General features: G+C 53.8%; 1 protein-coding gene across 2 annotated transcripts in view; it reads right to left on the reverse strand.

Annotated features, from left to right (window-relative positions):
• The window catches only part of ACSS1 (acyl-CoA synthetase short chain family member 1), a 43,887-nt gene extending 29,630 nt beyond the window's left edge, over positions 1–14,257 (reverse strand). Inside the window, exons 1-2 of one of the 2 annotated variants that reach the window (XM_068987223.1) lie at positions 13,966–14,257; positions 5,375–5,471 (exon numbers count right to left, since the gene is read on the reverse strand). In XM_068987223.1, coding sequence (XP_068843324.1) covers positions 5,375–5,471; positions 13,966–14,257 — 389 coding nt within the window. Of the gene's footprint in view, positions 1–5,374; positions 5,472–13,965 lie in introns of those variants that run through there. The other variant, XM_068987224.1, reaches the window with a different exon arrangement.
• Positions 14,258–16,274: the final 2,017 nt, after the last annotated feature.

Here is a 16,274-nt window from a genome sequence, read left to right on the forward strand (position 1 = left end):
CACAGCAGAAAGGGGCTCACAGAAACAGGGGGCCAGTGCCAAGGCAGGCGGTTGTTATTCACACTGAACGTCAGCCAGGGGCTTCCCAGAAAGGCCCCCGTCAAGAAGATCGACTCTCGTGGGGGTCATTCCCCACGAGACCGACTCTCGTGCGGTCCCAAAATAGGGCCATTCTAAAATGTGAGATTTCAAGAGCTTGCACTGAAGAAGGGGGAAGAACAGCATCGTGTAGAGAAGAATTCAAAGCACTTGCCAGCTTCAAACTAAAGTCTCAAGGAAACTTAAATACTGGTTTAAAACCAGCTCGATCCAAGTAACCCAGGACTCCTGCCGGATTCTGGGAGCCGGCACGGGGATTCCTGACCGAGTTCTGCAGTCAGAGTTACTCAGAGGCCAGCAGGGGACACAGCACACAAGCCTGGCGGCCCTTGGCCTCTTGTACCCCGGCCCAGAGGAGCCCACCCCCACAAACCCACTTCCCCTGCCAGACAGGTGCCCCTGTTCCAGTGCCTCACAGTAAGCGGCGCTGGTTCATCCCAAAGCACCCCACCTCTCCACCTCACTATACCAGTTAATAATCCTCCCCTTCAGTTGCCCTAATTTGTTAATACAGGAGTTTGCTTGCTGCAAACTGTAATTAATCTGTGGGTGAGAAGCACCAGGTGCAAGGTTGGGGGCTGGGAGGGGCAGAAGTGCTGCCTTTTAGCAGACCCTAAATTGTTCTCCCAAGGTGAGGTCCTCTCCCTGGAAAACCCACCCACCCCTTCCGGCACCACCAGCAGCAGGGCCACCAGCCCTTCTGCTCGTCAAATCTGAAATCCTTTCCTGGCATCCCTTCACCTGGCCCTGACCTACAGCTAAATGAGGCTTGCATCCTCCCAGATCCTGGCCTGGGCTTTCATTCCCCTGGGCTGCTCAGCACCCAGCACCCAGGGGAGGGGAAAACAGGCTCCGGGAGCCAGAAATGTTCTCTAGGTTGTCCACAGTCAGGGACAAAGCGGGTGGGAACACAGGGCACCCACCCGGCTGCCCCGCCCCACAGCGCACTGGCCTGCGAAACCCTCCTGGCCTCTCAAAACTCACTCCCAGGACTTCCTCAACGTCGTCTCCAGCCACATCCCAGCAAGACTTCCTGCTTCCTCCCGCCAGAGCCCAGGGGGCCCTTCTGTGACAGTAACAAGTGGCCACAACCGGGACAAGAGCCAGCCTCTGAGGAGGTACCTCCAGGCTTCAGACCTCGCCGCTCCCTCTGCCCAGGGCTGCTGTCTGACTGCCGCAGACAGAGGGGCGCCTCAGAGCCTGGGGCCCATCCTGTGTGCCCAGTGGCCCCTCCACACTGGGCCCAGTAATGCTCAGTGCCGAGGAGGCGCCCTCCACGGTGGGGCAGGGGTGGGGGCACATGGGTCTGCTCTGTGCCTCCACAGGGCCTCCTCACTATGCACCCTCTACATAAGAAAGCCCAGCTGGAACCACCACAGAAATCACCCCCTCCAGGGCTGAGGCCACAGTGGAAACTCCACTCAGCTCACGTGTGGGTACATGGGGGGCGGGGGGGACCAGGCCTGCTCTACTCTGCAGCCCAGCCGCCCAGCTCAGCTGCACAGCCTGCCCGCGACCGCAGCCGCGCTGCCCTCACAGTAACCCACATTCACAGCGGAAGGCCAAGCCAGGGCTAAAATCTGCTCCAGATTTTTTAAAAGGTCATGTCTTGGATAAGTGACAAGGTTCTACTGTAGAGCACAGGGAACTGTATTCAATATCCTGTGATCAACCATAATGGAAAAGGATGTGAAAAAGAATATATATATATATATATATATGCATAACCGAATCACTTTACTGTACAGCACAAAGTAACACAAGATTATAAATCAACTATACTTCAATAAAATAAAGTTTTAAAAAAACTGTAAAGGGCTCATGTCTGGACCCCTCCTCAGAGAGTCTCAGATGGAAGATCCTGGGTCAGGGCCTGATGAAGACTCTCAGCCCACTCTCTGCTCTGACTGGGCACCAGGCTCAGAGGCACCCCCTGCTGAGAGGCCCTGAGTGCAGTACACAGGGACCAGCTGTCTGCTCTGCTCCCCGCCCTCTGACCATTCCCTGCTTGGAAATCCTTGGCCCAGACCCCGGGCTCCAGGCAGGCAGTGGTCTTGAACTGCCCCCCACCTGTCTAGAGGAAAGGGATTTGTGTTTGTGCACATCCCCACCCCCAAGCATCTCTAGAATCTCTCTGCTTGAGCTGACTGTGAAGAATCAGCTTGTGAAATAGGTACGTGGACAGCTGGGAGGAGCAGTGGCCAGTGCTATCTGGCTGAACCCCCTCGGGGAGACACCCAGGTTATCTGTGCCTGCCTGGCGTTATAGACCTCAGGCGGTGCCAGAGGGCCCAGGATTGCCGGCCTGCTGGCTCCCTCAGACGGGTTCAGACACACCTCTGTGCAGAAGCAGGCTGGAAATCAGCTGGGCAGCCCTGTGGCCTGGGCTCCGGCCTCAGGTCACAGGCTGCCCCTCCTCCCCGGGAGATGCTTGCAGGCCATCCCAGGCTGATCCCTGCCCCTTTGCTTCCCATCAGGAAGTGAGCACCACGCCTGAAGAAGGAAGCGCGTCTGGAGGACAGAACCCCAGCCAAAGAGGCTGTCCTTCTCCCAGAGCCACGCGGCCAGTACCACACAAGGCCCACCGTGCTGCCTAGCTCCCCCCGTGCCTCCGCCTGGTGGGCAGGATGCGCCTGGGAACTGGCACTGCCAGTGCTACAGACAGGTGTTGGACAGGATGGAGACACTGGGCTGCCCCGGGGTTCCCAAAGTGGGTCCTGCCAGACCTCGCGCACCCTAGGGAGGCGCGGTTGGAAATACATGCCAACAGCACTGAGAACTTGAAGACAGCGTATACCCCACCCCCAGGCAATGGCCCAACTCCCAGAGTAGGAGCAGGGCGGCGTCTCCACAACCCAGGAGAGCAGTCCAGGGAGGATCCTTAGACATGGAGAGCAGGCTGTAGATACATGCACGTTTCAGGCATGTGTGCGAGGGTGTGTGTGCACATGTGGATCCACGTGTCACTAGTATTTGGGGCAGAAGGGGGTTCATGTTACAAGCTCTCTGCTGATTCTTCAGATACACTTCCTCAGAAGAACTCAGCAGACTCAGAAAGGACAAGCCTGTGCCCCTGAGCGACAAGACAGGTCCCCCAAGCTTCAGACAGACGAGGCAGGTGGGGTCCTGGGAAACCACATTGCCCTCGGCACCCTGGTCCCTGAGAACCTCAGCCCCACACAGCCTCCTTCAAGGGCTCTCAGGTCACGGATCTGGAACTTTGTCCTCAGGCCACCAAGGCCTGTGACCGTCCTGGGGCACCTTGGGTGCCACCACGTGAGTCACTTGGCAGGAGGGCACTTCAGTTTAGTGGCAGTTTGTATGCTGGCAGGACAACCAGCACCAAGTGTAGGCAGCTCTCCTCTGAGACAGGAGGGAGAAAACCTCACACTGAAAACCTAACATGACCAGGAGAATGATTAATCCAGGTCCCTCAAAAACTAGCTGCCATTACAGACAACCCAGTCACACGCTTCTCTTTTCCCTCAAACAGTAAATAGCAACAGTCACGGGGCATTAAGACGAGCTGAAGTTTGTGAAACCATTTTGTTAGGCTGAGTCTGTTTATTTTTAGAGAGAATAATAAATTCTTTGCCTGCACTTATAGTTTATACCTGCTCAGGGCAGCTTTGCAATGGAAATAAAGTTGTTATTTGTTTTAACGAGCTGGCAATCTTCCTTAGACTCCCCCGCAGTGACAACCACACACTCAGAGGCTCACCCAGAGGCCCTTAGAGGCCCAACATGGCCCAACACCAGCTCATGGTCCGGGTCCACAGGAGGAAATTAGTCCATAGCTGGACCCCCTTCACCTCCTCCACCCTCATCACAGAGCCCTCATCTTCTACTGAACAATCACACATAGATCAAGTTGGGCCAGTGAGGGTGAAGAACATTGGAGCAGCTCACCTGTTAGAGCAGTGCCCCTGACTCCAGTGTGCAGAGCCCAGGACTCCCAGGCCACATGGAGTTCGGAGGTTATCTGTCCAGGGGACCCAGCCCAATGCAGTGACGGGCAGTAAAGGCTGAAAGGGACTGTGACAGCTGAGGGTATTGGGTGCAAAGGGAGGGATAAGCAGGGCAGGGCCCGCTAGGAGCCACAGCAGATTAACTAACGTCACTTTGCTACTTCTAGGAGTCCACCTGAATACAGCTTCACCAGGCCTGGTGCACTCGATCTGTGATAAAACCTGAGTCTGAGAAACAAGCAGGAAACCAGGGGTCCCTGGGGCCTGGAACTCTGAACTCTCCTCCTGCCGTGTCCCCTTCCTCACCTCCCCATCAGCCAAGCACACCTGCACCTTCTCTCTGTTCCTGGGATCCCTGGGCTACCACTGGACGTTCTCTCTCCATCTTCCTCAGGCTGCACCATCTTCCTGAGGCCGCTCCTTGTCAGCAGCATGTAAAGCGACCTTCACTGGGTCGCTGGCCCACACCAGGGCCATGGGCCTGGGAATGTTCATCACTGTAATGTACCCCAGCCTGCCGTGACTGCTACAGTGGCACTCAGTGACATCTGTTGAATGGCTGGCCAAGAAGCCCTGAGCCACCCACCAGGAGGGTAATCATGCCCACAACTACCTGGGGTACTAAGGGACCACAAGCTAGGCTCCCAGTAGGCCTGAAATAGCCCTGTAAAGGTGAACTGAAGCTTGAGCCAAGGGGTTTTCCCACGAGGATGTGGCCACAGACCAGACACCTCTGAGCAAGACAGTCCCAGGAAGGAGCAAGGCTTCAGGAAGACAAGTACCTGCTCCCGACGCCAGGTCTGCTCAAACCCCCCAGTGCACACACTTGGTGTACAGAATACGTGATCACAGATACCCTGTGATCCCTTAAATATCATGGCCCTTGTTTTATTTTAGCCTCATTTCAAAGTCTTGGGTTTACTGTTGTGCCACTATCATGACGCACTAAGAGGGGCTGATTTTAGTTACCCCAGCATGTATGTGATTCAGCTCATGTTCATATTCACTTTTCCTGAGACCAAAGAACAGTTCCAAAGTGGAAATGCCCCCTGATACCCATATAATGCCCTGCCAAGAACTGGTCACAGGCACATGGAACTGCTTGACCAAGAGTGACCCTGTGCCTCGAACATTCGTCATACTTGTTTCTGAGGACCCTGTTCTCTCCAGCAGAATCCAAAGACACCAAGTACTGCCCAGGTGGATGAGGACGCCAGGCTTCCTCCCATCCACAGCTTGGTGGCAGCGTTTGGCACTGGTGCCCACGTGTGCACGCAGAGGCACCCGCCATCAGGGGACACACCGTACCTGTAGGTGATCTTCACTTCAGTTCCAGGCTCATCTCGCTCCCAGATCAAAGCGATGCTCTCCGGGGACTTCTGAACGTGCTGATCCAAGCAGTTGACTGCACAAAAACAGGTGCATGGACGTTACACTTGGTGCCACTGGAGTCAGAACTGGGAGGGTCCAGTTGGCCTGGCTGGCGCCATTCTCCCTAGGTTGAGAGACCTCTCAGGTGCAGGTGACCACTGGGAATTCTGAAGCAGGTGCTTCATGTGTGGAGCACTCCCCAAGTCCCAATCCCCAGCCTCATTCCCCACCCCCACCACCACCACCCTCAGCCAGCGACCTGACCCAACTGGCCCTGTGGTTTTCAAGGCTCCCTGGAAATTCTGACACAGCCAGGGCTGAGCACTGCAGCCTAGGCTGTAGGAAAGAAGACTCGACGCAAACAGGGCCTGATTCCGTGCAGTGCATGGGGAGGGTGCTCGTGGGGTAGGGGTGCGATCCAGGACAAGGACCCACATCCCTTCTCAGGTGTCCATCCAGCACCCAGCTCCCAGAAGTGATGCACTGACAAGGGAAACGTCTCGCTAGTTTTCCAGGAGGCTTGCTCCCCTCCCCCTCCGTTACCGAAGCTCAGGTCATATGACTGCCCACAAAAACAGGTCGGTTGTGGTGGTTTACTGTCAACCTGAAGATCAGTAGGATCATGTTCATTGCTAATTTCCTGTTCACCACCACTGACTGGACTTCAAGGTGAGCTTGGCTCTGGCCAGTTTTTGCCAGAGCCCCTTCCAGCCGGCCCTCATGGCCTGTCTTCATTCCTCACCTCCCCATCAGCAGGGAAATAAATACCTAAAAACAGCTTTCAGACCAGCAGCCACTGCCCAACTGGTCTTCAGGGTCACCCACATGTCAAGGTATATAAATTTTTCCTTTCCTGTCTTTTTGGGGCAGTTATTCATCTTCTCCCAAACTAATCTTCTACAGAAATGGGAGATGTACCCTTTGCCAAGTCTAACTCACAGGGCTGGGTCAGAATCAGATGGAAAGCAATCCTAAGAGGTTACAAGAATATGAGGTCGGTCACCACCCGATAATCACCCTGCTGGGAGTTCCTACAAATATTTCCTGATGGAAAACCATTCTGACAGAAGTTATGGGAGACTCTCCCCATAACAAACCCATAATCCTGGAGAGGGTGAACTCCCATGGAAACATTTACAAACTTTAGCTTGTGTCTGTGTGTGCCTGTGTGCATATGAATCACATTTTTTCCCTCTCAGGATATTTTATCTATCCCTTACTCTGGGAGGTGGGAGGGAAGTTCAAGAGGGAGGGACATATGTAAACCTATGGCTGATTCCTGTTGATGTATGGCAGAAACCAACACAATATTGTAAAGCAATTATCCTTCAATTAAAAATAATTTTTTTTTAATTTCAAGTTTCTAACAGGTATATAAGCTATACCTCACAAACTTGATAAATGAAGTTGGGGATGTCATGGGGAAAATTCCTACTTATTGCCACAGGAAAGTTCTTTGAACTACTAGAAAAACAGAAGAGAATAAATCCCCACCCCCCAAAAAAAGAAGAGACAAAAGCAGAAAGACAAACTGAGAAGAAGGGGCTTGGTTGCAAAACTTGGATTTACAGAATAAACCTGACATCAGTCATGTGTGTGTCAGTCTGGTCCAAAGTTCTTTTTCTTAATATTTATTTATTTTTGGCTGTTCTGGGTCTTCATTGCCATGCACAGGCTTTGTCTAGTTGCAGAAAGCCAGGGGCTACTCTCTAGTTGTGGTGTGTGGGTCTTCCATCGTGCTGGCTTCTCTCGTTGTGGAGCACAGGCTCTAGGGACATGGGCTTCGGTGGCTGTGGCTCATGGGCTCAGTAATTGTGACACACAGGCCCACTTGTCCCACGGCACATGGGACCCTAGTTCCTGGACCAGGGATCTAATCCGAGTCCCCTGCATTGGTAGGCAGACTCCCAACCACTGGACCACCAGGGAAGTCCTGGTACAAACTTTAGAAGAGTTTTCACATTAAGACCACAGATTTCTGGCTTCTCTTGAACAATCAGCAGATGAGGCCATACCCACACCTTGCAGCTGAGGTGGTGACCACTCTCAGCAGGAGTGGGTCCTGGCACCTCCCCTTGCTAGCCATGCCAAGTCTGCTCAGGGTCCTGCCTCAGGGCCTTTGCACAGTTTCTCCCTCCCTGGGGGACATCGTCCCACCCTCCCCACCACTGCACATCATCTGGTACCCAGCCTCACCCAGGTCTCAGCCAACACGTCCTCACTCCGCTATGGAGCACTACTCCTCCCTGGGACATTATGCCTCCCAGACTGTAACAGCCCCTGTGGTGTTTCCAACCTGCTGCCCCTTTGTGGGCAGGGGTCACATGCCCAGTTCCTGTTTGGACACCTGCAGCCTGACCCAGGGCTCCGAGCACAGGAAGCCCTAAGTTCTGGATGATGGATGGACCTGCCAAGTCCTCAAGTTAGAGGATGATGTGGGGTCCAGGTGACACCAGGCTGGGTGCGTGCCTGGGAGAGGGAACAGACCTCTTCTCATCTTCCTGGCTTTGTCCCTCAAGAAGTTTCCTTTTGGGGCCTACATCAAGGCTTCTGACTTCCCGAGGATCCCAGATGACTTGTGAGCCTGTAACTTTCAAGACCCCACCCTGAGTCTCTGACTGAACAGGTCTGGGTGGTCTTGAGGATTTCACTTCTACCAGGATCCAACTTGATGTGTGATTGCAGGTCCGGGACCTCTTTCACACAGGCGGGTGCATACACACACACACATATGTCTTCTGGTGCATACAGTCCAGAGTCCCGGGGAGCTTTCTTTTTCCAGTGGTGGTGGTGGTGGTTTAGTCACTAAGTCGTGTCCAACTCCTGGATAGGAGTAATTAAAGACTCTTGCCATCTCTGCAAGACATCCGGCCATGCCCTCACTGGATGGCAGCCTGGGGTCACGGTTAAAATCACACTCTAGAGTCAGGCCACTGTCTGACCACTCACTAACCGTAGACTCGTCTATTTATCTCTAAACACCACCTCTAAATCTTACTCTCCTAATTGGTGGTGGTAACGGTTCCTGACTCTAGGAGGCATGGTAATAATTAGATGCCACTGGAGTTTTCCTGCCATGGGGTGCGACTGTGTCCCCAAGGGAAACTGAGTTCACAGCTGCCATGGACAACCCTCAGACGACAGTGTCCAGAGAAAGCACAGGGCCGGGTCTGAGGCGATGTGGCTCTATGGTGCCATGTGTATGTTGACTTTTAACACATCTGCATGGCTCCTGCTGTTGCCTCAAATGCAGAGGGAGAAAAAAAAGGAGGAAAGGAAGGAAACCCTTACATCTCTCATTTTAAAAAAAGAAGTCTCCACCAAAGAACTGGGCAGCAAGACAACAGAATTTCACTTCCAAGTATTTCTTTCCAAGAAAAATTGGGCAAGGAGAGAGCAACTTAAGGCTTGGCTCAAACCCGATCTCTTATTTTGATCCTTTTCCAAATTTCCCAGCACACAGCAATCTCTCCTCCCACAGCTCCATTCGGCACTGACTCATCTCCCCAGCAGCCCCCATTCTGACACAACATCAGCTCCGCTAAATCCGCCCCCAACTGGGTCACAAGGTCCCTATGGGCAGGGACCACTTCCCTACGATTCCTTCACCTCGGAAGGGGGGTAGGGGATGATGGGACAAAGTTCCTAATTCTCCCCTTAGCAGCTGTAAAACCTTGAGCACTGTCACCAGTGTGGACCTGCTCCTTTACTGATCTGTGGTCCTTCTCCTCATCAGAACGCAGGCTCCGAGGCACTGGGGCATTTTACGCGTGATTCCCACCAAACACAAGCTAGAGACCTTACATCCACATCTGTACAATGGGGCCACCAGACACTTCAAATTGGTGTCACAAGGATGTCATGAGATGAGGCATCACAAAGTTCACCTAAGGGCAAGTCTGCACCCAGACCTGATGTGGCTCTGTAAGCAGGTAAGTGGGCGTGTGTGGTGAGTTTGGGTTTGTTTTTAAGAAGAGGTGATGAGGGACTTCCCTGCCAATCCAGTGGTTAAGACTTCGCCTAACAATGAAGGGGTGTGGGTTTGACCCCTGGTCAGGAGGCTAAGATCCCACAAGCCTTGAGGCCAAAAAAGTCAAAACATAAAACAGAAGCAATGTTGTAATAAATTCAATAAAAACTTTTAAAAGATAGCCCACATAAAAAAATTAAGATATTATTAAAAAAGAAAAGGTGACCAGAGGGTCATCAGTTTCATCATAAACATGTACACAAAAATGCAGGCATTTCCATCCAACAAACTTGTTGGTTGTTTAAATGCATCCCTGCCCCTCCTCTTTTTACAAAAATTTAATTTTAATCCAAAGAGATGAGAGAGTTAATATTCACAAGAGGAGTCACAATAGGTTCTTCTATTTAAAGAAAACCTCCCTGGCATAATTTGAGGTATTACGTCAATCACAAAAACTGTATTTGCCAACTTTCCAGAAACATCTGCTATTTAAAGTAAGTCATGTCTCTAACAACTGGGGAGGATTCAGAGCTTTCCGAGGGTCCCTCCTCCTGAGACCTGAGGTCATGTATCCACTGAGAGTTCCTTGAAGGACCTGAGTGAGCTACTTCAGCCACTGGGAGGAAATGCAGCCTCAAAGGCAGGCTCTTGCCATCTCAACGTTTCTGCCGTCTGAATTATTCGAGGCACGTCATGAAGAGGAGAGAGCTACAGCGAAATGGTTTCCACTGCTACAAGGAATGTTCCAAAAAGCGTCCAAGGAATCTCTGTGTTCAATGCTAGTTATAAACAGTCTATCCTTGAGCTTGAAAGTAAGAATACACACACGCATGTTTCAAATTCAGACTCAAAATAGAGTTTCGCTTTGTATTCTGAAAGCAACACGTCACTACCCTTCAGTTCTGCATCTGCAGCTTCCTGATGTCTCAAGTTTATACCCACGGAGCAAAGACATCTGTTGAGCCCTGTGAGGGAAAGAGCCAAACTTCAAAAGCTGGAAAGAGTCCTTATCAGAACGGCTTTCTAAAGAGTTTCGGGTTTCATGCAAACCAGTTCACTGCAGGGGGTGTCAGGTCTACCTCCCCACCCCCACCCCACCCCGCCCAGGGCCCTCTGACACCACAACCCCCCACCGGCCTGGCTCTCCCATGGTCCAGGAGGGCTTTCAGAGCCACGTCAGCCACCTGCATGCCCTCCCCAGCCTGCTTCCCAGAATAGGCTGGTCAGATGGAAAACCTGTGTGGTCCCATTCAGAGGCAAAGCAGCACGGCTGAAGAGCAGGTTCAAGGTTACAGCCTCCTCCCAGGATTCATTAATAAATAACAAAGGCCAGTGATTGGGTGCAAGGAATGTTCTGAAGACAGTGCAGAGTGCTTCACAAGCGTTTTCACATTCAATGCTAACAGTAGTCCCAGGTCACCTGCCGCTGGTCAGAAGCCTAGCAGCTTCTGCCTTGGTCTCTGGGACCTCTGGTAGCCAACAGCCCTGGGTCTAGTCACCACCTTGTGAGAAGCTCCTTGTGGGTGCTCCAGGCCACAGCTCCAACTAAGCCCAGCCTGTAGGCCAGGCCGCAGACATGGGAGTGAGCAAGGTAGATGACTAGAGTCCCACAGGTGGGGAGCAGAGGCAAGCCACTCCAGTCAGGCCCTGTCCAAAGTCCTGACCCACGGAATCCAAGAGACTAAGAAAATGGCACGGATAGGAACTGGAACAGAATTTCAGTTACGCACTGTTCTCACATTACAAATGAGGAGACGCACCAAAGAACATTCAGGGGAGGGCAGGGGGAGTAAATTGGGAGAGTGGGATTGACACAGACACACTACTATACATAAAATAGTGTAAACTAATAAGAACCTACTGTAAAGCACAGGGAATTATTCAGTACTCTGTAATGACCTATACGGGAACAGAAACTGAAACAGTGGATATGTGTATATATATACTTGACTCACTTTGCTGTGTAGCTAACACAACTGTAAACCAACTATACTCCAAAAAAATGAATTTTAAAAAATTAAGGACTTGGCAAGACTTTAGATAGAAAGAAAAAAAAAATGATCAGGGAAAAACAAGTATTCAAACTCAGGTATGATTCCAAAAACACACCCAGCACCACTGAAGTGTACGGTACCACCCACAGACTCTTTGTTTGTTTGAGAGAGACAGATTGGCATTCATCCCAATCCACCCATTAAGTGGTGCCCCACCTGCCCTGGTTGGACACAGGTCAGTGGTTCTCAACCTTAAGTGTGTATCAGGATCACCTGGAGGATCCACCCCCAGGTTCCTGGCTCTGGCCATCTAGGATGTTTCTACAAAGTTCACAGGTCTTGCTGCTGCTGCTGGTCCAGGGACCACACTGTGAGAACTGTACATACAGACCTTCCTGAAGGAGCAAATGGAGTTTTAAGTGATGCTCCTTTGGAATAAGCCAACATCACATGACCATCACACAGACAGACAGAGCATGCCAAAACACACTGCCTTCCACCCCAGCCCACAACTTTCTAGTGGCTCCCAGGATAGCCATAACTTGGTCTGGTCCTTTTTCATATGATCACCTCTGATTTGCAGACACTGGCGACCATCAGAGATATTTCTGACAGATGAGTGCGTCACATACACATTTGATGAGAGAATGTGGCTGAAATGCTGTTTTTCTACAAGGCAGTTTTCTGAAGTTCAGTTTCTGGCTAAGGTAACCATAAAGGAGAAATAAATGAAGAAAAAGAGGCAGAAGAGTGTCTTGCTGTACACCATAACCCTGACCTTGAACCTGACTGAGTAGGGCTCACAAGGCCCTGGCTGCCCGTCGCACCGGATCTGTCATTACACCACCACCACCACTCCCCGCTTCTTATCTGAGAGTGAAAGGTGGCACGTGTTCACCTTGAATGTCCCTGGCAGCCTCAGGTCTCCCAAGTCCAAGGCAGCTTCTAAAGGAATTGCAACCTTCCACCCCTTCCCCCTGCACGCAGCTCTCTCGATCCAGGGTGCATTCCACCAACCCTGCAAACCTAAGGGTTTAGTTTTTCTCCCACTAGTTCAAGGACACTTTGTGCTGACTCAATTTTAGAGAAGACACTTATCTACTGAGTCATTTTTATTAAACCAGCAAAGCAATATACAATATAAAAAAAAAAAGTCTGGTCCAAAGTTCCTTTAAATATCTTTGCTTGAAAAATAACCGCAAGAAACTACCTGTAACGCTGGCTACTTCTAAATTTCACGAGTCAAAATCACTACCACTTATTGCTCACTAGTAAGTACTGGGCCTGTTCCATACCCTGTGTGCCTGGTCATCACAACCCTCAGGTGGGTATTGTGCCCTCTAGTCTACACAGGCGGAGAAGGCAATGGCACTCCACTCCAGTACTCTTGCCTGGAAAATCCCATGGACAGAGGAGCCTGGTGGGCTGCAGTCCATGGGGTCGCTAAGAGTCAGACACGATGGAGCGACTTCACTTTCACTTTTCACTTTCATGCACTGGAGAAGGAAATGGCAACCCACTCCAGTGTTCTTGCCTGGAGAATCCCAGGGACGGGGGAGCGTGGTGGGTTGCCGTCTATGGGGTCTCACAGGGTCAGACAGGACTGAAGCGACTTAGCAGCAGCAGTCTACACAGGAGAATGCTGAAACTCAGAGGAACAGAAAAACTGGACCAGTAAAGAAGCGGAACCTGGAAACTTAGACCCCACTGCCCAGTTCAGGCCTTGGTCAGGAAGACCTTTCCTTAAACAGCCCCTAGACTCCCATCTATCCCATTACCCACTTCCTCCTTGACAGGCAGCCCCTCTGACCGCCCCCTCATCTGGCGACTCACACTCCAGGCCTAGCCTGCCTCCTCCTTCCCTTAGTTGCTGGGCCTTTTGCCCCTGGCGGGCCGGGGCATGGCTGGCAGTGTGAACCCCAGTCCCAAGTCTGGACAGAACCGTAGGGGATTCAATCTCCAGTAGGGGCCAGAGAGGACAGACTGGCGATGGAGCTGGCTTCTGAGACCTCGGAAGACCGGCCCCCTGGGTCTTCGGGGCGAAGGTGAAACTGAGAGCGGGTAGGTCCCACTACTGCTTCCTTCCCGCCCGCCCGCCCGCGGGCTGACTCCGGCTGCCGGCGCGGCTTCCTCCTCCCCACCACCCGGTGCAGCCCCGTTTGTTTACATGGGCAGGGCTGCTCCCCAGGCGGGTCGCCGGCCGGCACCTGGCGGTAACAACGGCCAGAAGCTTTTCGGTTCTGTCGCCGGCCGGCCCCGGGGGCGGGAAGTCCTGCTCCTGGCGCGCCCCTTGCCTTCCACCCCCGGTGCGGCACGCTCGGTGTTAGGGCCGGTGGGGGCCACCGTTAGACTCGGGGCGGGGGGGCGCCGGGGAGCGCGAGCCACGACCGAGGAGTCGGGGCCGGGCCGGCGGGGTTGGGGCGGGGTGGGGGCGGGGTGGCCGCGTCGCTTGCGGGGGAGCGATGCCGGAGCGCCGAGGAGGGGGCGTGTGGAGCCGCCGCACGCTGGGCTCGGGGTCCCCTGGGCGCGCGAGCTGGGGCGCCCCGGTCCCCAGGCCCACTCACCAGACACGTTTAACTGGCCTCCCAGGAACCAGCTGATCCTGCCGCTGCGGAAGTCGCAGTCGCTCACCGTGTGGTAGGGGGTGTCCCACACGAGAGCGTCCCGCGCCAGCGGCCCCCAGAAGGCGGCGGGCTCGCGAGCTGCCAGCTTGATTCGCTCTTGGTAGGAGCCGGGCGGCGCTGCGGGGGCGGAGGCGCTGCTCCAGAGCCGCGGGGCCGCCAGCGCCCGCACCCCCACCCCGCGGAGGCCCCCCAGTAGCCGCCCGACGCCGCGGCCCAAGCAGCGCGCCGCCATCGCGCCTCAGAGTCCCGCGCCTCAGAGCCCTGTGGCAACCGGGCGCCCGCGTGCCCGCGCCCCGCCCCGGCCCCGCCCCGCCCCAGGCCCCGCCCCCCTGCCAACGCCCCGGCCCTCGCCCAATCCCGCTCCCTCTCCCAGTCCTCGCGCGCTCGCGCCCCTCCCTGGCTCCGCCTCCGCCCCGCCCCTCCGGCCAACGCCCCGGGCCCGCCCTCAGGCACCGCCCCCGCCCCGCCCCTCCCAATCCCTCAGCTCGCGCTCCAGAGCTGGGCGCCAAGGGAGGGGGAGCAGCTGGGGAAGGGGGGCCTCCCGGAGCGCAGGGTACGGGGTCCCGGGGCGGGTTGCGGGCGCTTGAACCGGTGCGTCCTCCAGCTCCGACGGCTGCGCAGCGCGGGGAACCGCAAAGATGGGGAACCCGGGGACGCAGGCTCTCCCGAGTGCGGGAGCGATCGCGGAGCCAGCGAACCACCAGTTAGGTCCATTCAGCATCTCAGAGGCCGAAGGCATTCGTCTCTTCGTGCTCCCTGGAAAAGGAACACGCAGGTCTGCCTGCACCGGACCCCCGCCAAAATATACACACACAAGCAGCACCCCCGCTCCGTGGACTAAGTGGGGTCCTCTACCCAAGAGGCTGTGGGGGTACCCAGGGAGGTGGTCTAGGGTCCACCGCATTCCTGTGGCAACGAAGCAAACGCCCGGGGGTTTCGGCCTGCTGCTGCAGCTTCTGTGTCCTGGGTTCAAAACCTGACGTTTCTAGCTCTCTGACCTCGGGTGAGTTCCTTAAAGGTCTCTGTGCCTACACCACCCCGGCTACTGAGCTCCCTTGGTGTCCCTCCCAGGCTGCAAGTTTCAGACACCAACTCATTTATTCTTATGCAGCCCTGGGGAGGGGGAAACGCATGATATCTCTCTCCCCCAGCTGTACCCAGGAAGCCCGGGAATAGAGGCTATGTCCCAGTTATCAAGCCAGGAAAGATAGAAGGGAACCCATAGAAACTTGCCTCAGCCAGACTTGAATATCACAACACCCACAAACTAAACACATAATAAATAAGATAAACAGAAGGGAGAGGGGAATTTTGAAAGTTGGTTGGTTGAGTTCCAGCCCATTAGCTGTAAGAGGAACTTCTGCTGTCAGCCCCAGTGTGTGTGTGTGTGTGTGTGTGTGTGTGTGTGTGTGTGTGTGTGTGTGTGTGTGTGCCCCCTCTCCTGTGCGCCTGCGTGCACTTGCCTGCTTGCACATGGTGCCTGCTTTTTAAGGCTGGGGGTGCTGGGGTCCAATGAGAACAGTTAGCACTTACACATGGGCGCTGCTCTGTGCCAAGTGCTTGACCTGCATTTTTCTACTTAATTTAAAAGTTATCTGGTGCTATCAAGTCGTGCCCACTCTCAGCTCCCAAGTGGAACATATGAGGACGCTGAGCCCTAAGAAATAAACACGTGCTGGGCAGCAACCCCACTCCCGCCTCAATTTCTGCTTCACCACTTGGCCTGAATCACTTTTTTCTTTTTTTAAGCCTCACCACACAGCATGCAGGATTTTAGTTCCCCAATCAGGGATTGAACCTGGGCCCTATGCAGTGAGAGCACAGATTCCTAACCACTAGACTGCCAGGAAATTCCCTGAATCACCATTTTTAATAGAATAAATAATAAAACTGAAATACAGAAAGACTGTAAGTGTGGCCAGGGGTCCCAAAGATGACTACAGATGCTGGAGCAGTGGGTGAAAACTCCCAGGCATTTGCTCTATAGATGAGAGGCTCCCCCTCAAGAGGAAGGATCTGTTCCCCACAAGTGGATAAGCAATGCTGCTCCGACTATCCCAGCCCAGGCCCTGAGAGGCCACAGAAGCAGGCCCTAGAGACCCCTGCAGAGAATGTTACCAAACTCAAGTCCACATAAGGCCAACCAACACCAAAACACCTGAGTCTGGAGCAGAGAAAGGTTTATTGCAGGGCCCTGCAAGGAGGGAGGAGGCTCATGCCTTAAAAACCCTAAACTCCCCAAAACTTTT

Source organism: Capricornis sumatraensis, chromosome 15, assembly GCF_032405125.1.
Source record: "Capricornis sumatraensis isolate serow.1 chromosome 15, serow.2, whole genome shotgun sequence".
In the NCBI taxonomy this organism is placed as follows: Eukaryota; Metazoa; Chordata; class Mammalia; order Artiodactyla; family Bovidae; genus Capricornis; species Capricornis sumatraensis.